This window comes from Pristis pectinata, chromosome 10 (genome assembly GCF_009764475.1).
Source record: "Pristis pectinata isolate sPriPec2 chromosome 10, sPriPec2.1.pri, whole genome shotgun sequence".
Lineage (NCBI taxonomy): Eukaryota > Metazoa > Chordata > Chondrichthyes > Rhinopristiformes > Pristidae > Pristis > Pristis pectinata.
The window spans coordinates 49633588-49659465 of NC_067414.1; the positions used below are offsets into that span (position 1 = coordinate 49633588).

The 25878-nt window shown below is 41.0% G+C and overlaps 1 protein-coding gene across 1 annotated transcript; it reads left to right on the forward strand.

The window, feature by feature from the left end:
• The first annotated feature begins 9889 nt into the window (after positions 1–9889).
• LOC127575207 (protein LEG1 homolog) lies at positions 9890–25629 on the forward strand. The gene is made up of 6 exons (XM_052024911.1): positions 9890–10217; positions 10834–10920; positions 18320–18504; positions 20196–20332; positions 23554–23792; positions 25457–25629. The coding sequence occupies exons 1-6, from the start codon at positions 9890–9892 to the stop codon at positions 25627–25629; spliced, it is 1149 nt and encodes a 382-aa protein (XP_051880871.1).
• The last annotated feature ends 249 nt before the right edge of the window (positions 25630–25878 follow it).

The following is a 25878-nucleotide window of genomic DNA, read 5'->3' on the forward strand; positions in this document are numbered from 1 at the left end:
GAGCGATTTGATACAAGAATGCAGACAGTTGATAATATTTGTAAATATCTTCAGCCAGGAGTGTTGATAGGAACAGTTTATCTTCAGTGATTTAAGTTGTCAAAAATTTAGAGCAGGGAATAGGAAAAAAACATTGTGGACAACAAATTGTGAGATTGCAAAATGCACTTTTGTGCAATTAGTTGTTAAAGAGGAGACTACATAAACATTTAGGAACAAGCTACATAAATGCTTGAAGGAAAAGAGAGTAAACAGATAAAGGGAATAAAACTGACACATGAGATTAAGGCTTTGCTTCTTTTGAGGATAACTCCTTGAAGTGGATGGGCTGAATGGTTTCTATCTTCACTGTATTTATCACACAATTCATGGCAATGCAATTCTGAAAGTCAGAGATGGAATTAAAAATAGTGAACTGAGCAAAGACAAATTGAAGGCCATATTACAGACTCCTGTCTCTGGGCTGAAGTATTAATTAAGTAAATTTAAACTCAAAAGCTCCAGTACCTAATGTACACTACCAAAAATATTACTACAATGTCATACTGTGAAATTTTATTGGGCAAAGTGAACTATTTTTAATAATCTTTGTTCATTAGGTATTAACTTTTAAACATTTTAATGTCAAGTTATGCATTTATTGAGTGGAACACAAACTAGAAAAGTGCTCAAAATTTATTAAAACAACTACTCTGAATAACGAGTTATGACAACCAATATAAAAAAATTAAAAATCAATGTACCAACCAGTTCACTTCCTAACACATTCTGAAAATGAAGTGTCATATATCTGTAAGTAACTATATTTCAAAATATAAATGTAAACGTTAAACAACTACTATTTTACTGCAACATGGAGAATGCCCAGAAGAAATCAGAAGAAAATATATAAACACTACTGAAGATTTTATGGGTTCTTTATGTGATATGACATTAAAAGCTATTGTAGATTGTATTTCCTACGAAAAAGGGGTAGACATTTAGGTTCCCAAAGACCTTTCCTGAAACTCAAATTCTCTAAGATGAAATATTTCCATGAAATGTTGAAGGAGCATATGAAGTCTATTTATTCTACTGAATTTCAAGACGATGAAATATTTTGCCAGATAAATTATTTTGGAATATATTTGTACTTTTAAAGTTTACTTGTAAAGAGTTTTAAGTGAAGATTGACACCAACTAAGGTCTTCAGAGATATGATCACAAATTTAAGACTGCTGTACTTATTTTAATGACAGAATGAACGTACAAGAATCTCAAAGTGAAAAGGGAAATGACAGAAATCAAAATTATCAAAAAGCTATATCAAGTAACTTAATAGCAGCAACCATTCAAATAATACAACCAGTTACACTATTATTCAAGTGCTGAAAATGTAGAACCCACAACCCAACAATGTAGTATTAATAACAGTATTTTAATAGTTAATTGACCATGAAGTTTTAAAATTCATCTTTTTGGGATCTGGATGTCGCTGACAGGGAGACCATTTATTGCCCATTCATAATTGCTCAAGAAGGTAGTAAACCCCCTCCTTCATCCGCTCCAGTCCTGGTGTAAGTACTCCCACATAGTATTGGGTAGGGAGTTCCAGGATTTAGAACCTGCAACGGTGAAGGACTGATGATATTTTTCCAATTTAGGATCCTGTTCAACTTGGAAGGGAACATGCAGATGACAGTGCTCTGATGTGTCTGCTGCCCTCATTCTGCTTGGTCATTATTTTTTTTAAAGTGGGGCTATGATCCTTGGTGGGTTGCAGGATGTTAAAAAAATGATTCGCCATCTCTACGGTTTTAAAGAAATGTCTGTTCACAGGCCAAGTAACCTGTTCTTATTATTGCACATGTGTGAGCCATTTGGATAAAGTCATAGAGCTATACAGCATGGAAACATGAACAAGTCCCATTTTCCTGCATTTAGCCTATAAATCTTTCTAAATCTTTCCTGTCCATGTACCTGACCAAATGTCTTTTAAACATTGTAATTGTACCTGCCTCTACCGCTTTCTCCGGCAGTTCATTCCATATACCCATCACTGTCTGTGTGAAAGACTTGACCCTCAGGTTTCCTTTAAATCATTCCCCTTTCACCTTAAACCTACACCCTCTTGTTGAAGACTCCCATACCCTGGGGAAAATATTGTGACATTCCATCTTATCCATACCCTCATGATTTTATAAGCATCTATCAGTTTACTCCTCAGCCTCCTTCAGTCCAGGGAAAACAGTTCCAGCCTATCCAGTCTTTCCTTATAACTCAAGTCTTCCAGTCTCAGCAACATCCATGTGAATATTTTTTGCACCCTCTCCAATTTAATTACATCCTTCCAATAGTATAGTGACCAGAACTGCACACAATACTACAGGTGCAGTCTCACCAATATCTTGTACAGCTGCCTCGTACTTAAAGCCTCGACCAGCAAAGGCAAGCATGTCATGTGCATTTTTCACCACCCTGTCTATCTGTGTCGCCACTTTTAGGGAACTCATGTTACGGACTCAGTGAAAGTCCCTTTAAGATAGAGAGTGTGTGTGTATGTGTGTGTGGGGCGTGCTTACGTCAATAGAAGATAAAGGACGTAATGACGTGGTTGAAGAAGAAGAAGAAAGAAGGAGAGAGAGAGAGAGAAGGGAGAGAGACACCAGCCTGCTTGTTTTCTCTATCGATGGATGAGAAACAATAATTGTGTTTGCCACTGAAATCCATGTATGGAAGTTGGAAGTAATCCGGTGGAGTTCACTTTGTTGCTGACCTGTAGAAGGAAACAGGTATTTGTGTGGATGACCACGATTCGGATGCTTTTCGGGGTGAGGAAGTCACTACCGAGTAAACACTGAAGTGTCGTTTGGGGTTCCATCGTGGAACATTTGGATTTCGTATTTACTCTCCCTATGTTCTCTACATCTACGTCTTATCTTCTGACAACGGTGGTTGTTGAAGAAACCCTTGCTCATGTTTCACCTTATGGCTTGCGGAACTGAACTTTAAGAACCATTCCGGAACTGGGAGTTTTGGACTTTGCCACACACACACACGAAGAGTTTAGTTTTGGGGTTAACGTTCAAGGTTTAACATTTTTGAATTCTAACATACTAACATTTTTACTTTTATTTTACATATTATCATAAGTAGTGATTAATAAAATAGTTTTTAACACTGAATCATGCTCAGTGTGTTTCTTTTGTTGCTGGTTCGTGACACTCAGTCTGTCTGTTCTACAAGACCCTACCATTCACTGTGCATGTTCTGCCCTGGTTTAACTTCCATCACGTCACACTTGTCTGAGTTAAATTCCATCTGCCAGATGGCCTAGATCCTATTGTAACCTTAGTCAACCTTCTTCACTGTCCACTATACCACCAATCCACAAATTTACTAATCATGCCATCTACAATCCCATCCAAATCTTTAACATGCATGAAAAACAAAGTGAGTCACCTGAAAAAAAGTTGATGCAGTTCATGAGTTCAGTAGGTGCTACTGGAGTGGCTTAGATAAGAAACTTCTGTGCAGTTTGTAAATGGCACACACTGCAGCTACTCTTGATGAAGGGATGTCTAGGATGGTGGATGGGGTCCCAATCAAGGAGGCTACTGTGTTCTTCATGCTGTGCTCATCCAGGCATGTGGAGAGTATTCCATCATCCTCTTGACCTGTGCCTTGCAGATTGTTGAAAGACATTAAGGTGCAAGATTAGAGTCATTGCTGCTGGATACCCAGCCTTGGACCTTTTCTTGCAGCCACAATATTTATGCGGCTAACCTAGTTGATTTTGTGATCAACAGATGTTGATGGTGGTGGATGTGACAATGGTAATGCCATTGAATATTAAAGATAGGTGATTAGGTCCTGTGGAGATGGTCACTGTACAAACATTACTTGCCACATATCAGCCCTTGCCTGAAAGTTGTCTCGGTCTTGCTGCAGACAGATGCTGACTGCTTCATTTACAGAAAAGTTGCAGATAGAAATGGACATTGCATAATCATCAGCAAACAACCTCACTTCTGCTCTTTTTCTTCACAGAGGCTCAGAAGTCTTTGGAAATCTTCTTCAAAGTGTGGTGGAAGTAGAGTTATTGAATATTTTTAAGGCAGAGGTGGATAGATTCTTGATAAGGGAGTGGGTGAAAGGTTACCAAGATCAGCAGAAATGTGAAGTTGAGTTTACAGTCAGATCAGCCATGATCTTATTGAATGCTGAAGCAGACTCAAGCAGCCAAACGATTGACCACAGATCCCAATTTGAATGCTTGTGCATTTGTTCATATGAACCTATTGCCAGAAGGTATGTAAAAGTGATTCAATGTGATTCTTCTTGGATTTTTGTTTTCAACAGTAAGGGGATCAGTCAAAAGTTTACTGAAAATACATAAGTTAAAGGCAAACAGAAGAGAAAGTGTGCAGCTGGGTCATGGCCCCACCCGGTAACTATATTAAGGATGCATACATTTATGCATTTTTATATTACATACTTGTGCACATTTAACATGGCCTTCCAAAACCGGTCAAATTTAAGTTCCTGCACCTGCCACTGAGCATGTTAGAACATTAAAATTTCTCTCCATTAGTATATAGATTATTATTGAATTTTGTTATTTGATTCAAAACTAAGGCTTACAGTTAATATCATCATATCGCCACCTGTCATTGCCTTATTAATTATTTTTTTAATTGAATGTGCTACAATAATTATTTTATCCAAAATAAACTTTATTCATCATAAAAAACAAACTATATACAATAATAAAACAGTGCAAACCTTTACATTCGTGTACAGATCAATTATTAGTGTTACTTTTTACACAAACCACAGCACGGATGCCACTCGTGTGGCTCCCTGAGGTGATACCCCAGTCCCATATTTACAATCTTTAAGGGGCTTCCTCGACTCACCCAGCCCCTCCCTCTCCTGTGGCAGAAGAACCCTAAACTGTCGTCCTTCCCCACCTAGCCCTTGCATTGGCTGCACCCAGCTTCAGTGTGTCCCTCAGTACGTATTCCTGCAGCCTGGAATGTGCCAGTCAGCAGCATTCCCCTACAGACATCTCACAGTGCTGGGAGACCAACAAGTTTCAGGCAGCCCAAAGGGCATCTTTCACTGAGTTGATGACCTTCCAGCAGCAGATGATGTCTGTCTCTGTGTGTGTCCCCGGGAACAGCCTGTGGATCAGAGAATCCTCTGTTACGCAGCTGCTGGGGATGAACCATGACAAGGACCCTTGCATCTTTCACCACATTCTCCTCGCAAACCCACAGCCCGCAAAGAGGTGGGCAACCATCTCATCCCCAGCGCAGTCCTCCCGGGGGCAGCGTGCACTGGGACTGATGTTCCGACCATGCAGGAAGGATCTGACTGGGAGGGCCCCTCTCACCGCCAGCCAAGCAAAGTCTTGGTGCTTGTTGGTGAGTTCTGGCGATGAGGCATTCTGCCAGATGGTCTGGACAGTCTGCTCAGGGAACCACCCCACAGTATCCATCGAGTCCTTCTCCTGCAGTGTCTGCAGGATGTTCCCTGCTGACCACTGCCTGATGGACTTGTGGTCAAAGGTGTCGGTCTGGACGAACTTCTCCATGAAGGACAGGTAGTGCGACAACGTCCAGCTGACTGGGACGTTGTGTGGCCACGGGTCCAGGCCTATCCTTCGCAACAGCAGGGACAGATAGAACCTCAGTACGTAATGACACTTGGTGCCCACGTACTTGGGTTCCACGCACAGCCTGATGCAGCCACAGACGAAGGTGATCATCAGGATGAGGGTGACACTGGGGACAACTTTACCCCCATTGTCCAGGGACTTGTGCATTGCGACCCGTTGGACCCGCTCCATCTTGGATCCCCAGATGAACCGGAAGATGGCACGGGTGATTTCCAAGCCGGAGGAGCGAGGAACAGGCCATACCTGCACCAAGTACAGCAGCCCTGAGAACACCTCACACCTGACGACCATGCTGCAATAATGCTTCTGACATTGTTTCATGAATATATTATACATCCTTGAAAGAGATGGCTGCTGCAGGAAGAAGGTTTTCTTACATCTCTTTTGAGTGGTGGTGGGGTCCTGTTTGTCGGAGCCGGGTGTGTTCAAGGTAAAACACCTGCTTAATATGCCACTCATTGTTTCACTCCATTAAAGAATATAGACCATAAAGTTCATAAAAAAGAGAAGCCTAACCTCAAGCCATCCCCTTCCTGACAAGTTAATTTGGTTAAATTACTTCCATGATCTCTGAAAGAAATAAGCTGATCTTCCTCTGAATCATTGTCCATTATGGTTTCAAGAAGAAAATGCTGAGAATGTTTTGCATGTCAACCATCATCTATGGAAAAAGAAACAATTAATATTTATGGTTGATAAGCTGATGAAAAGTCAACTTAACTCAATTTCTTTTTTCACAAATGCTGCCTGACTTACTGAGCATTTCTCACATTTTCCAAATGATTTCAGATTTTCAGCATTTGCAGTATTTTGCTTTACAACATTTTTAAAAAGTTTGCTTGAAACCTGACCTGCTAGCAAAGCTGAAGCCCATGGGGTTAAGGGAAAAATGGTTCACAGCAAACAGACAAAAGGAATAGATAAATGTTTTTCAGACCAGGATAAAGTATGCAGTCATTCCCCTCAGTGTATTCTGTTGGGACCACTATTCCTTTAGATATACATTAATGACTTGATCTCAAGCATAATTTTAAATTTTGTGGATGACAGAAAGTCTGGAAATATAAAAAACTGGTGAAGTGGGCAGACAAATAGCTAATGAAATTTCACTCAGAATAGTAAGAGGTGATTCATAATGGATCAGAGACAAGGTATAATTTCAAAGTGAGAGCAGGAATGAACAGCCTGTAGGCACACAAATTTTTGCACACAGTGAAAATGTTAAAAAGATGTTTTGAATTTTTGACTTTATAAACAAAGGCATGGAGTGCATGCCCAAGGAAATTACCTTAAACTTAGCTGGAGTATTGTGTTGAAATCTTGGCCCTCACTCCATGCGTTTTTAAAAAAATGCTGAATAGATTTACCAGAATGATACTGAAGATCAAACAATTCAATAACATGAGAAGGTTATGGAACCTGAAATTGTTCTTCTTAAACCAGGGAAGGTCAAGAAAAGATTTGACATTTTGCCAAGTCATGAAGGGTTTTAATAGAGTCAAAAAGGTTTGCAATGGCACCAGAGTTGGTAACCAGTGGATACAGATTTAAGATCATTACCAAAAGAACCAAAGCCAACCTGAGGGAAAAAATGCGGTGTGTGTTCATGATGTGGAATATATTCGCTGAAAGGATCTAATAAAAGATCAACCTGAGATGATGAGTCTGCTTCTCCCTCTACCGATGTTGCCTGAATATTTCCAGCATTTTCTGTTTTTAATTTCAGATTTCCATTATCTGCCATATTTTCCTTTGGATTCATAAAGAATGGTGGAAGCAGAGAAATGAATAACTACTGAAGATGAAAATGCATTGCAGGCTATGGAGTAGAGCACGGGATTGAGACTGATTGGAAACATTTCTCAATGAGCTAGCATGGGCATGATGATATCTTTCTGTGCAGTATTAATCTAAGACTATCTAAGCAGAACTAATTTATAGTAATTTAAACTAATTTATTTATGAGATAATTAAAACAAAAAGGTAAACATTATGAATTTGTATTTGTTGGGAACTTAAGTGCAAAATTCAATTATCATGCAGGATTTAACTTTCATAGATTCGTAAATTTAACATGTAGATTTTTAATTTACAGAACATATCTGCCACAGACCATAAACTCAGCTCCACGAAGTTGAATACAGGTCAGAAACATAGCAGCTGTTTAATTTCATATCTGTGACCTTACTTTGTACCTACCTGTTACAGAAAGCTGTTAAGCAACTGTTGTATCAGAACAGGAGAGATGAAGGTTATTCATAGAGAAATAACAGGAACATCATGAAGTAGAAAAGGCTATGTTGAAGAAAGAAAGAAGGATATTTGCAGGGACAGGAATATATTATTTTTGTTATTTTTATATATTGTTTGTCCTCTTCACTTTATGGATGAATTTGGTAGTGCCTTTTTCAAAAATAAGCTTCTAAAAAAATTTCAGAAGCCCCTAGAACTGTCATGTAGAAAACAGACAATTTTAGAGATATCTGTGGGCATACCACTTTTAACATTTTAAGTTAGCCCTTTAAATATTACAGTTCCACACTGAGAAAATTTCAGTAACTGATGTGCAAAACTGATAGCCACGTTTTGTGCGCTGGGCTCTCACTGCAATATTCTATTGCATATAAAGACAAAATCTTATGTACTCTAGTGAAGCTTTACAAAACTAACACTACATAAAGGCATGTTCGCCAGTAGCATCACCATTGTGAAGCTTGTGAGGAACTTGGGCCAGTGACAGATTTTGGGTTGTGGTTCATGGTAAAGTGAGGTTTTCTGGAAGTAGGAAGAATTAGATAAATAAGACAAAACACATTTCAAGTAAGTATTCTTTAACTGCATGATCTTAAAAAACTTTGCACCATAGTGCATTTTTGAATGAGACATTGAAGGAAAAATAATTTAAATATTGCAGTAAAACCAATCCGCTTAAACTGTCATTAGACTACCTTCTCGTATGTGCAAACTGAACCTTTGACACCTGTCAAACTCTGTATATGCTTATTTTTTGGAACAATTTTTAGAGAGAAAGAACAATAAATGTCCCAATGATCTTCATGCTGGCAACAAGGGATCACGTGGCAAAGGCTTTTAGCTCTAATTGATCAATTTTCTAACATATCTTTATCAAAAATACTTTGCACAAATTCTCTTTTGGAATTTTTGTCTTAATGGCACTTTCTTGTCTTAATAAATCAAAGTCAAAGTCAAGTTTATTGTCATATGCAAAGTACATGTATGTACAGGTGCAATGAAAAACTTACTCGCACCAGCATCACAGGCCCCTAGCATCATATAAGCAGCATTCACAAGAAAAACATAAATTATACATAAATTAAACACAATTTTTACAAGAAAGAACACAAATAGAATTTTAAAAGAACAGTCCATTTCAGTGCAAAGTGATCAAAGTGGTCATAGTGTTTCTAAACTCTAGTGATTAGCGTTGTACCGGTTGGTTCAAGCACCAAATGGTTGAAGAGAAGTAGCTGTTCTTGAACCTGGTGAAGTGGAGCTTCAGGTTTCTGTACCCTCTGCCCAATGGTAGCTGTGAGAGGATGGCTTGGACTGGATGGTGGGGATCTTTGACGATGGATGTTGCCTTCTTGAGGCAGCACCTCCTGTAGATACTACCGATGATGGGGAGGGATGTGCCCGTGATGTATTAAACAGAGTCCACTACTCTCTGCAACTTCTTACGTTCCTGCACATTTGAAATGCTGTACCAGACCATGAAGCAACCAGTCAGGACACTTTCAACAGTACATCTGTAGAAGTTTGTTAGAGTGTTCATTGACAAGCCAAACCTGCTTAATCTCCTAAGATAGTAAAGAGACTGGCGTGCTTTCTTGTGATTGCATCTATGTGCTGGGCCCAGGACAGGTCATCCGATATGTTAACACCCAGGAGTTTAAAACTGCTGACTCTCCCCACTGCCGATTCCCCAATGTAGACTGGCACATGTTCACCCTCCTTCAGATTTCTTAGATGGATTTCTTAGTTTTGCACTGAGCCTAGAAAGTCTCTTTAGGAGGTCATAGCATAGAGTCAATTGATTTGTTGTTTATTAAGCTCTCAGATGAGTTAGGCTGAAACCTATTCCCATCGCTGGGAAATGAAACACTTGTGAACTAGTTTGGTTATCTGATAACTCTATGTCCACGTCTGCAGAGGAGACCTTGGAGCATATATAAATGGATTTCAGACGTCTGTCTGAAGCCATCTAAAATGGCAAGATTTATTTTAGCTTGTGAAACATTTGCCATTGTGCTTCTTACTTCACTACTGACAAATTGTACTACTGCACGTGGCCAGGAGAAAGTGAGAGGAAATAATAATTACCCACCACTTTGGGATGATGTTCCTGATTCACTGAGTGGTTTTATTACCACCCATAACAAAACTGTTATCAATCCTTGGAATTACCTCGAACGAATGGGAATGTATAAAATACTTCTGAGTGTCACAGCTAAGTACATGAGTAGTTTTGGACCCAGCAACACAGGAAATGCGTTATGGGGGCTGCCTCTGCAACATGGCTGGCAGTTTATTACAGGTATGAGATTAATTGCATGTGCTCTTGTGCCAAATTCACGTTCTTTGCAATTTCTCTAATTATGTAAAACAATAGATTGATAAATATTTTCAATCAACTTCGTGAAAATTTAATGCTGTTTCCTATAGCATACAGCAGTTTTAGTAAACTAACCCAATTAACCCTAGCACAGCTACAGGGACAGAGCAACAAAATTATAGTGCAGGCAAAATAAGAATTTCTAATGTAAAGCATGACATGATCATACATTGTTCTGAGATGCCAATGTACATATTTGTTGGATGACAATGTGCCTAGAGTTCTTCATATAGTCAAAAGGGATACTCACAGGGAGGAGGGAAACGTGAGACAGTAACACAGGGAGTTCCTGTACACGTTGTAATAAAAGGTTACAAAGTAGAGTTTATCTGGCCAGCCATTCAGGGACTTTTGCACAGGGATCAAGGTAAGGAAACAACTTAGTTATTTAAAACTAAGTCTCAAAAATTGTGGATGCTTTATTGTTATCATTTTCAGTGAATCAGCTCAAACATTTGTATGATTATTCAGTTATTTTAAAGCTTATTTGCTTAGAAACACTTAATGACGCCGTTGAATATTTGCTTTATTATACTAGGTAGATTAGCAGACCCATCCAATGTATCATCCTGTGGCCAAGAGTTTGGTGACCCACTGTGCATCTCCACAAGAAGTTGGTGGTCTTGTAAGTAACGTATATCAATTGACTGCTTTAGCAAAAGTGTATGGAAGAATTAATTATTCTGTGATGCTGATACAGCCCTCGGATGATTTCACAATAAAACATTACTGAAAATTTAATTTATAAATCTGAGTAGCTGCATTGCAAGAATTAGTTAAGAACATGCTGTATGACTCTATGATTCCATGACTTAGGCAACTTGTTACTTTTAAACTCTTCAGAGCAGTTGTATCAGTATAATTCCAATTGGTCCAATATTTGTTGGATAAACACCCATACAGTTTGGATCCAGTGATACCCAAAGAGGCGCTGAAGTAGAGCATGGAACTGTCAGTGTACAGGTGGAAATGGATACTGCATATTTTTGTTCCTGAGGAGCAGCACGTATTGCATGATGATTAAAGCCAAATCAACATTATGGTATTAACCTCACCCCAGATGTTGAATTCAGACATGATGATAATACAACCTGCTGCCTGTAAAGTTCTTCTCAATAACATCTGGGGATTTGTGCAGAAAGTGGGAGTGTTACCCCATAGCTCAAGATCATACTTTCAGCCTACACTCAAATCTTCCATCACTCACTGATAGAAACAACCCACCAGACAGAGTGGAAGGAATGGACCTGAGAATTCTCAACAAGATCATTGAGACTTCAGGAAGTTTCATGGCATAAATCCAAACAAAGGTAAGGAAGCCTCCTGGTGAATATGTACTATTTACTAGCTTTCTTCAGCTGACAAATCAGTACTTCTCCATGTTGAACATCACTGGGAAGAAGCACTAATGTGAGCAAAGCCACAGAATGTTCTCAGACTGGGACATCGCAAAGTGTGGCTTCAGTAGCACCATTAGTGAACAGGCTCTCCAATTCCTAAGGAAAGCAGCTTCCAGTCTGGGTCTGCGGCAGATTGGTGAGACAACCAGCATAGGAAAATCTTACAAGACCTTGTCCTAACCAACGTAGCTGATGTAATTGCTGTCCACAGGAATGATTACTACACAGTCCCTCTGGTGAAGAGGACTTGTATTCATACAAAGGAAATGGTCAATTGTGTTGGGTGACATAACTGCTGTGCTAAGTGGGATGGATTGTGGGTCATCATGAGCAGTGGATTTGTATTTTAACACGACCTGTAATCTTGTGGCATTTCCCTCATTATATCTGTGCCATCGAGTCAAAGACCAACACTTGCTCAATGATGAATGTTATGCCAGGGTCAATGTCAGTGCAGTTAACTATGTGGTGGCACTTTGATGAAGCTCCAATTACAGGACAAGGTGTGTGATGTGACTGACTAAACTGAGCCACACGGAACCTGTAACTGGGAGATATAGAAGTCTTTTTTTTAATTTCAAAAATAAACTTTATTCATAATAAAAGATATATACAAAGGAAGAAACAGTGCAAAAAACCTAAAAAAAAACTTAACATTCATGGTTGTTAAATTCAGTAATGTAAAACTTTAAAGAGGAAAAAAACCCACACAAACAAACATAGCACTATTGCCACTCATCTGGCTCCCTGAGGTGATACCCCCTTCATTGTTTGAGGGGTTTCCCCTCCCATATCTGCCCCTCCATTTGCGGTAGCAGAAAGGGCCTATACTGTGGACTTCCCCACAGAGACTTAGCATTGGCTGCACCAACCTTCAGTGCATGTCTCAGTACATACTCCTGCAGCCTGGAATGTGCCAGACTGCAGCATTCCCTTACGGATATCTCGCTGTGCTGGAAGACTAACAAGTTTCGGGCAGACCATAGGATGTCCTTCACCAAGTTGATGACCTTCCAGCAGCAGTTGATGTCTGTCTCAATGTGTGTCCCCGGGAACAGCCCATAGATCAGAGAGTGCTCTGTTATGCAATTGCTGGGGATGAACTGAGACATGGACCTTTGCATCCTTCTCCACACACTCTTAGCAAATCCACAGTCTGCAAAGATGTGGGTGTCTATCTCTTCCCCACCACAGCCGTCCTGGGGGCAGCATGCATTGGGGGTGATATGTCGTCTGTAGAGGAAAGCTCTGACTGGGAGGGCACCTCTCACTGCCAGCCAAGCGAGGTCTTTGAGCTTGTAGGTCATATCTGGTGATGAGGCATTCTACCATATGGTTCGGACCGTTTGCACCAGATATAAACCCACAGAATCCATTGTGTCCCTGTCCCACAGTGTCTGAAGTCCATTGTGCACTGAACACTGTCTGATGGACTTGTGGTCAAAAGTGTTTACTTGGAAGAACTCTTCCACAAAGGACAGGTAATGCATCAATGTTCAGCTGACTGGGGCATTGTGCGGTTACGGGGCCAGGCCTATCTTCCGCAACATCAGGAACAAGTAGAATCTCAGCACGTAGTGACACTTGGTGCCAAGGTACCATTGGTCCACACACCGATTGATACAGCCACAGATGAAGGTAGTCATCAGGATGAGGGCAACATTGGGTACAATTTTGCCCCCATTCTCAGGGGACGTGCAGCGTGATCCATCGGACTCGCTCCATCTTGGACCCCCAGATAAACGAGAAGACAACCCGAGGCAGAGGAGCAAGGAACAGGCCACACCTGCGCCAGGTACAACAGCGCTGAGAGTATATCACACCTGATGAGCAACTTCTTCCCAGTTATTGACAGAGAACACTGTTTCTACAAACCCAGTTTTTGTTTTTCCTTCTCAATCCACTCCAGCCAATTCTTGTTCCATGCCTCAGCCCATCCAAACCAGATCCCAGCACCTTCAGGTAGTCGGACCTGATGGCGAAGGGGACATTGGATCAGTCGGGCCAGTAACCAAAGAGCATGGCCTCGCTCTTCCTGCGGTTGACTCTCGACCCCAATGCCAACTCAAACTGGTCGGAGATGCTAATCATAAAACCCTTTGCTGAGTCCATCAGGAAGAACGAGAGTATAACTGGGGTGACGTTGTCAGGCAGTGGAGGCACACAAGTCAAAACTTCCCTGTACAGTGACGACATCACCGTCTTCTGCTTGGACCCACAGTCAGTTCGCAGCTCTAGACTTGATGGGGAAGCTATCTGTCTCCCACCCATTGATTTCGACTGCATTACAGATGTCTGTGTGCAGCAGTTTGAACCAATTTCTGATTCCCTCCCCAAAACCCATTTTGGAGAGCATGTTCAACATGTACATGTGTGATATCCTGTCGAAGGCCTTCTCCTGATCCAAGCTGACCAGGCAGGCATCCACCCCTCTGTCCTGCATATAAGCAATGGTATTCCTGAGCAGCGCAAGGCTGTCAGAGATTTTCCTGCCACGTACAGCACAGGTGTGGTCTGGGTGGATCACCTGTCCCAGAGCAGAATTGACCCAGTTGGCAATGGCCTTGGACAGGATCTTACAGTCCATATTCAATAGTGAAATGGGTCTCCAATTCCTGATGTCCTCCTTCTCTCCCTTCTGCTTGTTGATGAGGGCAATGATGCCCTTCCTCATGGAGTCTGATATTCTGCCAGCCAGAAGCATAGTGTTAACTCTTCCAAAAGGTCCAGGCCCATTCAGTCCCACAGAGCTGAGTACAACTCTGCCGGTAAGCCGTCGCTGCCAGGAGTTTTACTCGTGCCAAGGGAATGGATGGAGCCAGTCAGCTCCTCCAAGGACAGTGGCTGATCCAGACCCTCCCACTTGTTGTCGTCTAGCACCTCCATGATAGAGGACAAGAAATTTTGGGAGGCTGTGCTGTCTGTGGTCTTACTGTCATACAGACCGGCATAAAAGGGTCTGTAGATCCTCGGTATATCTGTCTGTGAGGATGCTACTGAGCCATCCTCTTCCTTAAGGCTGTGGATCACAGAGCTCCCCCTGTAAACCTTTTGGAAGAAGAAGCGTGAGCACGTCTCATTCCGTTCCACAAAGTGGACTCTGGATCTGAAGATGATCTTTCAGTATTCAGAGGCAAAGAGCGCAGCTTGCTGGCCGTTCACCTCTCGGAGTACCTCCTCAACTGTAGAAAGAGAAGTTGCTGCAAGTCTGTCTGGAGTGGGCACAGTTCCCTCTGACTCTCTCTTGCTTTCTGAACACCTTTGAGGATGAAGAACCTTTTGATGTTCTCCTTGGTTGCCTCCCACCAGTGAATCGGGGAGTCAAAGAGGGACTTTATAGTTCTCCAACCTGTGTAATTCCTCTTTAGTTCCCTGATGTTCTCTGGGGTCAGCAGCATGACATCCAACTTCCACATCACCCTGCCTGCCTTCAGGTCCTCCTGTAGGTGACAGGAGGTTCAAAGGAGGCAGTGGTCAGAGAACACCATCGGAGGCGGTCGCGATAGTGGTCCCAGGGATTGTCCACTTAGTTGGGGGGGGAATGATAGTCATGCATCCGGCCTGGGGATTCTGCTGCAGGGAGGCAGCTTTGCCATGTCAGTGGATCTGACAGTGACTGCCTTTGATGTGAAGAGGAAGTCTATCGGGACCATACTGAGCTGTCCGTTCTGGTCCAAGTGTATGTGGCTGTGCTCCACCTGCAGGGTCTGGAGCTGCTGCCCAGTTTCCTGTTGGCACTGCCGGATTGTCCAGCCGCAACAATAATGCAGTTGGTATTGGTATATTATTGTCACTCGTACCGAGGTATAGTAAAAAACTTGTCTTGCATACCGATCATACAGGTCAATTCATTACACAGTGCAGTTACATTGAGTTAGTACAGAGTGCATTGATGTAGTACAGGTAAAAACAATAACAGTACTGAGTAAAGTGTCACAGCTACAGAGAGTGCAGTGCAATAAGGTGCAAGGTCACAACAAGGTAGATCGTGAGGTCATGAGGTCATAGTCCATCTCACTGTATAAGGGAACCATTCAATAGTCTCATCACAGTGGGGTAGAAGCTGTCTTTAAGTCTGGTGGTACATGCTCTCAGGCTCCTGTAACTTTTACCCGATGGAAGAGGAGAGAAGAGAGAATGTCCCGGGTGGGTGGGGTCTTTGATTATGCTGGCTGCTACACCAAGACAATGAGAGGTAAAGACAGAGTCCAAGGAGGGGAGGCTGGTGTCCGTGATGCGATGGGCTGTGTCCACAACTCTCTGCAGTTTCTTGCGGTCCTGGGCAGAGCAGTTGCTGTACCAAGCTGTGATACATGAAGTCACCAGCCAGAACAACTGGTAGGGACATGGCCAGCAGCAGTGGGAGCTGCTTGAGGACAGCTAGCCACTCACTCAGCACGGGCGAGGCGCACACATTGATTAGCTGGAGCGGATTGTTACGGTACTTTATGTCAGTCACAAGGAGCCCCCCCACCCCAACACCACCTCCTTGACTTCAGTGATAGTGAAGTTGCCTCCCCGCAGCAGAATCCCCAGGTCGGATGCATGACTATCCCCGACCAAGTGGACAATCCCTGGGACCACCATCGCCACCACCTCCGATAGTTGCAGAGGTGTGGTAGCCCACACTCCTGTAGAAAGGTTACATCTGCCTTGACCTTGGCAAGGCATTGCCAGGTGTTCACACATCACACTGTGCTCTTCATACTGCCAACATTTAGAGATGCCAGATTTATCTCCATAGTTATTTGAGTTTATTCACACAGCAGATCTTCTGGAGAGAGAGTCTAAGAGGACTTCACTCTCTTGACACAATGTTTTATACCGTTTAAACACAAAGGGAACAATAAATAATTGACTACAGTTTCAATGGCTAGAATCACCTACTTAACTTTAGCATTTTGAATATCTTCAGGTAAATTTGCAGAGTTACATACTTACAATGGGAGCACATCCCAACTAGCAGAATCGCTTTGAATATTCAACACTGATGTCTGTTCCAAAAGCTTCTGAGCACAAATTCCAGACACCCAAAGTATACCTCTTTTGTTACAGTGTTGAGGGATGGCTCCCTGAATATACAACTAGCCAGAATATTAAGTGACAAAAACAGACCTGTCCTGAACTGAGCATTAAGTGGCAGGATATGCCTTTAATGATATGTTAATACAGGAGATGGCTGAAGCTTTCAATGGGCACCAATTAACATGAACATTCATCTTTTGTCTTCCCCTGTGTAGTTTCAATTAGACAGAATCAGAATGTCCCACACCCAATGATTGGTTTCAATAGCCCTACAGTATCAGTTGAAGTTAAATTGTGAACAGGTTTTATTTCCTGAAGACGGGTTCTCATTTTAATTAATATCTGCTATCCATAATTTCATAACTCCAGTATAATCCCTAACAGTGTGTGTTAAATGTCAGAAACAGCATACTGTATACTGGAAGCCTGCAAGCAACTGATCAGATCAAAGAGAAACAAAGGACTGCAGATGCTGGAATCTAGATGAAAAATACAATGATGTTGTAGGAACTCAGCAGGCCAGGCAGCATCCGTGGAGAAAAAGCAGCTTCTGGATCCGTGGAGATCAGATCAAAACTCTGCAGATCTGCCACATCCAGCTGTGAATGACAGTGGACAATTAAACAACTACCAATCCAGCACAGCTGCATGAACACCCTCAAAGATAGTGGAGCCTAGCCCATTATTACTGTATGCAACTATTTTCAGACAGAAGTGCTGAGTACATGAAAAATATTTGTGCAAAAAGGCTAAGATAATTACTTGTAATTACATTGTACACAAGTGCCAAGTAAGGTTCATCTCCAACAAATAAGAGTATAACTACCTCCACTTGACATTTAACACCATTCTGTCTGCCAACCTCCTCAGCATTAGCACCCTGTGAGCCACCATTGATCAGAAACTTAACTGATAACTCACATAAATACATTGGCTTCAAGAGTGGTTGAAATGCTCCATGTTTCATATTCAATCTTGTTACCACCCACACACTATGCTGCAGTGAGTACCACCTTTGTTCTTTTTGTCAGTGGTCCCAGCTCTAATTGTTTCCTACTACTGCTGTTTCACATCAGAAGGGGACTACTGCAGACTGAAAGCTGGAATGCATGGTCTTACAACAGATCAGGAATTCCTATCCACATGACATAGATTATAATAGCATTGAAACAACATTAGGCAGTGGCTGCAGCAGAAACCAATAGGAAGGGAAGATTTCTCCATGTACTAATTGAACAAATTACCTATGTTAAGTAACTGTAGAGAGATAGAGGGTGGATGTCTCCAAGATAATGGATGGGAAGAATATCTTAGTAAAGTGATGGGAGGGAGAAAACATCTCTCTGAAGTCAAATGGGAAGGGAAATTACATCAGTGAACTGAAAAGTCAGTCAGTGCAAATAAGTTTCGGAAAGAAATCTGATTGGACTTGAGTAGATTTTTTTTGTTGTAAAAATTAGGAAGCGTTCCCAAGACTTACAGTATATTACCTGGGTATGGGGTAGTGGATACTGACGACTAACCTGAATACTTTTCAGGTTTAATTGACCATAATGATCTTAGGAGCATTATATAATTTGGTATATACTTTTGTATTAGGCATGAATTACTATCTGGCTACAATACCCTTTCTGGGAGCGGTTGAAGCAGGCTTCTTTGAGGACTGGCCATTTGAAATAAAAATATTGCCACCTGAAGAACATGTGGATAATTTTTGCTACACTGCAGCTGACTGTCATGTACTGAACCCTGAGATGATGGCTAAATGGACAACATTCTTTCAGGTATGCTGATTTTACAAGGTATTGGAATATTGCACATATTCATATACTTACTGTGGCACCTATAAGTAACAGGAATGGCTGGAAATTTGATAACATTACATACTATTCAGAAAGAACATGCCCTGTAGATTGTATCTCATTGTGTGTGTTTCTTGAACATGAAATGAGTGCCTGAGTAGTCAGGAAAGTGGGAAGCATTTTTACCTGTCCCATTAGATGCATGTTAGATTGGTTGTTCATACATACCCAGGGAGCATGCCAGAAGTAGTAAAAACCCACCTTATAATATTAAAAAATGAGTTGGTACTAGTTTTACATCATTTTGTGGAGTTGGCTTGCCCAGCACACCATGGGCTCATTTTCTCCTTATAGGTTAGAAGTCTTGTAGTTCCTTGCTCACTGCTATACCAGTTAAGAAACAAAGGCTTTCCATTCTAGGTGAACACCCTGTTTGGTTTCACAACAGGCAGCTGAAAGCAGTAGTAGTTTGTCATGCTGAATATGTACTGGGAGATATAAATGAAAAGGGAAAAGGAGGTAAGTTTTAAGGACTCCTATTCCCCATCTCAACCTACTGCCCATTGCAATGCCTAATCCTCTTCCCTTGTCATTGATCTCATCCTCCTTTAGTGGGAGGAGGGGCTTGGCCATTCCAACTGCTCGCTTAACATTGTTTGCAAACTTTTTCTTTAAGAATAAATGGAATGTGCAGTTGGTGGCTTTGTTAATCTCTTGGGGACAACTGATCGACGTTCATATGCTGTTCACTTCAATCTCTTCTTCTCTTTGGCCTGCAACCACTGCGATCTGAGCCTGTTCATATATTGTGTGGAAAATATTAAGGATGCAATTGTGCTAAGGGTGGGAAGAGTGAACCTTGTGAAGTGGCAAGTAGGGGAAAGAATTGGATTGAAGTGTGATGGAGTGACTGCAGGAGAATGAGGAGAAGTGGATGCAGAGTGTTATGAGTCATGGACTGTAGCTGATACAGGTGTGAGAGAGAGTATCTTAGGTGAAGAGCAGGATTCTTATATCAATAACTGTATGGAGACACTTCCTTGGTCCTCTCTTCTCACTATCTTTGGAATTGAAATTGGTTTATTATTGTCACTTGTACCAAGGTACAGTGGAAAACCTGTCTTGCATACCATTCATACAGATCATTTCATTACACAGTGTGCTACTGTCTGTGAGGATTCCTTGCCAACACTCAACAGTGACTGCCTAAACTAGCTGCATCAGAGAATCTGGGTGTCCTATCTATTGCTTCCAAAACTGCAAGTTATTTCAGTTATTCCTGCTGTTTGCAGCCAATGTGCTTTCCCTTTTAAGACTAACAGGCTGCCCTAAAAAGACAACAGTTACATATCCTTAATTGTGGCTTTCAACAAACTGGCTGCAATTTAAGCTTAATACAATAAAATCCCACTGAAACTATTGATAGTAATAAAAGAAATCTGATTTGCCAATGTCCTTCAAAGAAGAAAACCTGTCATTTTTATCAAGCATGGGCTGTAGGTAACACCAGACCCCTAGCTATAAGGTTAATTGTTAACTATCCTGTGAAATGGCATAATAAGCCAGTTCATTTGGAGCCTTGTCAGCAATGGATTAATTCTGTGAATTAATTTTGCAAAAATGAAACCATAAAACCTGGCATTCATGTATTTGTTTATTTATTTATTCAACAGTTACTGAAAAAAGCAAAGGAGCTTCGCCAAATCAATCTGTTACCCATCATGTCATCAGAAGAGGATAATATCTGGCAACGTCTGTGGATAGCACATGTAGCATCAATTGAAACTGCACTTCCAAAATTTTCTGATAGGTTTATTTAACTATTTCCCTTATTTTATCTTCCTATTCAACTTTCTTCTTCCTATCAACACGATGGTATTTTTTCTAGCTTTAAGTATTGCATTCTAACTTTCATCAAATTTCGCTGATGGATCTGCATTGTGCTTGCTGTTCTGCACCAGCTCCCAATTTTAAAACTTCCAATCTTATTTTCCAAGCCCTCCAGGCCCTCATTATTCCCTATACAAGCAGTCTCCCCCAGATCTATAATTCTCCAATATATCTGCACCCGTCCTGTTCTGTCCTGCTCCCCACTAAATTTATCACTCCATCACTGGCAGTCTACCCTTCGGCTGACATGGGTGTAAGATCTGGAATTCCTTCCCTATTGCATCCTTCCATCTATCTTTCATCCTTAAGGATGCTTCTGAAAACCTATATCTTCAACCTAGCTTTAGATAAGTTGCCTCTGATGAGGTTCAATGTCACTTTTTGTTTAATAACATACCTATGAAGCACTCTACAGTGTTTCTGCTATATTATTGGTGCTGCATAAATGGAAGTTGTTATTAGAACAAAGTGCTTGGTGCAGTTTAGGACGGGCCACAGGGCTTGAATGACTTAGAGCTTGTGCAAAGTAGACAATGGAAGCCAATTATTGGAATAGGGACATGAAAGGGGATTACAGCAGTGGATGAGTTGAGGCAGGATTGGAGTTGGACAACACTACAGAGGTGCAAGCAAGCAAACTCAGCAATGTGGTGATCAAAGCTCAACTTGGGATCAAAGATTACAAACAGTTTGTTCACAGAGAAATGGATGGAGTCGATGGCTATGTAGGGGCTGGAGTTTATGGGGGTGAACCAAAGCCAGCATCTCTTTCTGTGGTTGAATGTCAAATTTTGTTAGTGCTCCTTTGTGACGTTTTACCATTTTAAGGGTACTATCTAAATGTAAGCTGTTGTTGTTATGGGAAGGTGGTGGTCCTGTGCAGCAGATGATTGCACTGTGCTTGGCCGTGTGCAATGAAATTTGCTTGATCTCCATTATTCATGGTGTTACTTCAAAGGCAATTGAGAGACTGTTCTGTGCCTGCTCAGGTTCAGATCTATTCAGGAAGGCTCCTTTCTTGCTGCAGCCATCCAAAATGTGACTGTCAGCTGTATATCAGAATTTGTATGAAGTGTAATAAATTTAATATACAATTAGAGGAGCACCTGTCAATCATGTCAATTTCAAGTCTTGCAAGGATCTGCCCATTCTATTTTCTACAAGATAAAACTTCATTCCTGGCAACTATGCAGACTTCTTGTCATCTGCTCTCACAGAGGAAGGAATGTGTACAGGATAGGGACATTATATAGATGTATCGCAGATCAATTTTCCAACTACTCAAAGGAATAGGATTATGTGCGTACTTGAAAGCTCTTGGATTTGGTCAATCATGAGGCATTAAAAATGGTCTCCTCAGTATTCTCAGGCATTTTCCTTGTTTAGTAAAGTGCTTGAACACATGGCAGCAAAATAGTGGCAAGACATGCATCTTATAGGCATGTAGTGTTTGAAAGTCAATATGTGGCTGTCTTCAGTTACATCAGGTATTGCTATGGAAAACATGTGTAGGGTAGTTGTAAACTTAAAGGAGACATACGGACTAGCCCTCCTGTTCTGATCCTGATTAACCTCAAGTGATTTGAAAGCCAAACCTGGATACTGACAACTAGGATACTCAGACTTTGAGTCAGTATCACACATTGAATATAAAATCTTCCCCTGCTCGTTCCGCCATACACTTGCTGGAGAGCAGCACAGAGGGGCACAGAAAATATTCCAGACCAGTGAAAAGTTTAATTGTTGAGACACAAGAGACTGCAGATGCTGGAATCTGGAACAACAAGCAATCTGCTGGAGGAACTCAGCAGGTCGAGCAGCATCTGTGTGGGAGAAAGGAATTGTGGATGTTTTGGGTCAAAACCCTGCATCAAGACTGAGAGTGGAGAAGGGAGATGACCAGTACAAAGAGGAGAGGGGAAGTGGTGAGACAGGAGCCCGAGGTGATTGGTGGACTGAGGAGGAGTGAAAGATGACTGTCAGGTTGCACCAGGTAGGGGAGGGTGGTTGGTGGGGGGTGGGTGGGTGGTGTAGTTGGGAGACTGTGGCAGGTGGATGATAGATGGAGGCAGACAAAGAGAGGAAAAAAATGAGAAGCAGATGGAGTGAGGTGGGAGGAGGGGACACTCCATCGGCGAGACCAAGCACAGACTGAGCAACCGTTTTGCAGAGCACCTACGCTCTGTCCACAATGGCCATCCTGAGCTCCCATTTCAATTCCCCTTCCCATCCTCACATTGACTTGTCCATCCTCGGCCTTGTTCACTGCCAGGATGAGGCCCTGTGAAAACTAGAGGAACAACACCTCATATTCCACCTGGGTATCTCCAACCTGATTTAAGTAACCCTCCCCCTCTGTCTTTCCAACACTCCACTGGTTGTCCCATCTTTGTCCCCTTTCCCAAGCACCCCCTCCAACCACCCCATCACCCACTTTCATTTTCCTCTCCGTCCTTGTTCCATCCACCCACTACACATACAGTTCACCCACAGTGACCTCCCCTATCTGGTTCCATCTGCTGGTCACCTTTCCCCTAATGGTTCCCATTATCATCAGATTCCAGCACTGTCAGCCCTTTGTGTTCCTTATCACCCTCCTGCAGCTGTCTCCAACCTTCCCCCTCCCCTCCCCTCCCCTATTACTGTCATCAATTCCCCCACCCCCCCAGATGGGAGGACTTTCCCTTCTTGTAATTGCTACTGCGTTGGCCAACTTGTCAGCACCCTCAAAGACCTGCATTTTGTTCCCATGTCATCAGTGTTACAGATACATTCACAAAGTGTCAGAGAATCCAGCTAGCTCCAAAGAATTTCTAGATATGTCTACATGTGCATGGGAATTGTTCCACATGTGGAATGTGCTTATGGCCTGGAGCCAGCCAAGATTTGTGATTTTTAGATATTTTCAGTGGTGAGGCAGCAGAACTTGCTTCAAGCAGGATTGATGTTCTGTGTTTTCCTCCCCCATTTGATCAGCCCTAGAGATTTTCTGATGATCAATATTTCTATCCTACATGTTCTCTGTCCTTTACACTTCCTAAACAAAAATCAATCATAATCAAATAGAAAACAATTGCAGTAGAAATTCAATAAATTTGATTTGGTTTGCATGTTTTATTGTATTTTTGTTTGCTTTTACAGATTGGCGTACATTTCAGCTCCCGAAGCACAGTTTGGTGTCAGCTGGGCCAATGCAGTAGAATTTATTGCTGCTACTCATTTTCCAACAAATTTCAATCAAACCAATACCTTTCAAGTATTTCTGCCTCAACGGATGCTGTTAGCTGGAGATAAGGCACCATCTATTCCTGACCTGAGTAAAGAGCAGAACAGGGCCTTGGTTGCTCTTGACATTTTACAGAAAGGAAACAAATTGACAGGTGGGTGGATAAAGATTGACCGGCTGCTTGCTAGAACTAAAAAATACTGGAAACACTAAGCAGATCAAGCAGCGTCTGTGGAAAAAGAAACAAAGTTATTATTTCAGGTCGAGGACTTTATCAGAAATGGGAATGAGAGAAAAGAAATAAATTTTTAAGTTGTACTGGGAGGTGGGGGGTGGTGGGAAGGATGGATAGGATTAACAGAATAGTCATGGGGATAAACTCAACATGAATCCATTGGTTGATAGGTTAATGAGGGTGTTGCCTGGGTTACTCTCTTTTGACCCCAAAGAGGACATTATGCTTTGATGGTTCAGCATTTAATATTCAATTGCTTATTAAATAATAGATTCATAAAACGGATCTATGATAGTTTTGGCACATTGTTGTTTAGGAAATGGTTTTAAGAAAAACACAATTGGATAATACATTAAAAGCTTTAGCAAAAAGTAATATATAGCTATTTTCTAGCTTAGAAATCTGATGTATACATGCATTGTTAAATCATTAGCTTAGTGCAATGATTTTTGACATATTTATTAAGAAATTGACAATCCGAAAACATTTCATTGAAAATGTCTTGTTTGAGTAGCTCATAGTATGAACAATTTGACATGCCACATAAATTGGTCATTTGTGTTTTGCCTTGTGCATTGCTGGGCACATTACAGTAACATTTTCCAAAAATTAATAAATGGAAGGTCTGTCTGAGTAATTTTTATTTCTTGAAGATCAAGAATAGAAATTTGGACACTCCCAATTAGTTTGAAATACTTCTAGCTGAAATATCAAATAACAAAGGATTAAAAGTAAGATTAAATCACTTCTTCTGATGTTGCAATGCCCCTTAGTGGTTACTTGAAGAAGAGCAAAGAAATGAAACAGCAACTCAGAATACTCAGTCATTTTCTTTATTTTTGTATAAACCCGGACATCATAAGAACTTTAATTAAAAGCTGCTATTTTTAGAAGATAATTCATTGTAAACGTTGAAGGATATTAACTAATCCTTTTATTGTCTTCTTCCTAAATCAATCCTCACAATCAGGATATCCATGAATGAGAAATTCATGTTATATCTTACTGGTATATGTTATCTTACCAGGGATATGTTTTATTTTTGACTGATCATTAGTCATATTTATGCATGTTCACTAAACTGATTGCATTGCAAATGTTGAGAATGGATCACTTTTCTTTGAATATTTGGGGTAATTATTTTGCAAAAGATATTTAGGCATCTTAATTCTAAAATCAGAAGAGCACCATCTACTGCTTCTGTATGAATTCATATATGGTCCCATAACTATATCTACATTAGCCACATTATGATTGTCACATTACTTTAAATTATGGATGTTTTTGTGTTATGGCTCACTTGACTAGAAGCTGAGATGTTATTTTGTCAAGTGTTCATAAGCAGAGAAGAAAACCCAGAAGAACATTCAAGAAATGAAAGGGCAGTGTGATACAATTTGAAGCACAATGTAACATCAAATATTGTTTTCCTTCCAGCAGTTAAATTAATTCATATCTTTAGAAGAAATTTCTCTACTTCGTAAACATTTTTAATTTATGTAAAGTAGTGTTTTATCACACTTAATTGCTTCATTTAAATAAAATCAAGTTTCATACTAGGAGTATATTCATTTTATACTTAGGTGGCTGGTTATTGAAAGTGTGGAGGAGGACCATGTGCTCAGAAAAAGGGAGAGCAGAAGGTCGGAACCTGCTGGAAAATATTGTTGCAAATCCTGACCTCATTTCATCCGGGATACGCAATCTTCTTTTGGAATACTTTAAGAATCATAACTGTACTACGATTGATACATAATCTTTATGTTGCCTGATTGCAATAAAGAATAAAATGATTCTAAAGTTTCACAGTTAGCATTTCACAATATTCTTCTGTGAAGTTGAAAATCTTATAGATAATAATAAAATGACAATTTTCATTCTAATATATGAAATTATTTATGTTAAATTATATCACAAGAAACCTGAAAGACTCATATGTGTTTTAACTCTGAAAAGATTCATAGCTCTGAGCTTGGAATCCAATCTTTCTCCTGGATTTAATTAA

Excerpts from the sequence above, each read along its gene's own strand:
- LOC127575207 (XM_052024911.1), top strand. The coding sequence starts at position 9,890 with ATGGCAAGATTTATTTTAGCTTGTGAAACATTTGCCATTGTGCTTCTT. Across the intron at positions 10,218-10,833 it reads TGGCTGGCAGTTTATTACAG|GTAGATTAGCAGACCCATCC; the intron begins GTATGAGATTAA and ends TTATTATACTAG. Across the intron at positions 23,793-25,456 it reads GAAAGGAAACAAATTGACAG|GTGGCTGGTTATTGAAAGTG; the intron begins GTGGGTGGATAA and ends TTTTATACTTAG.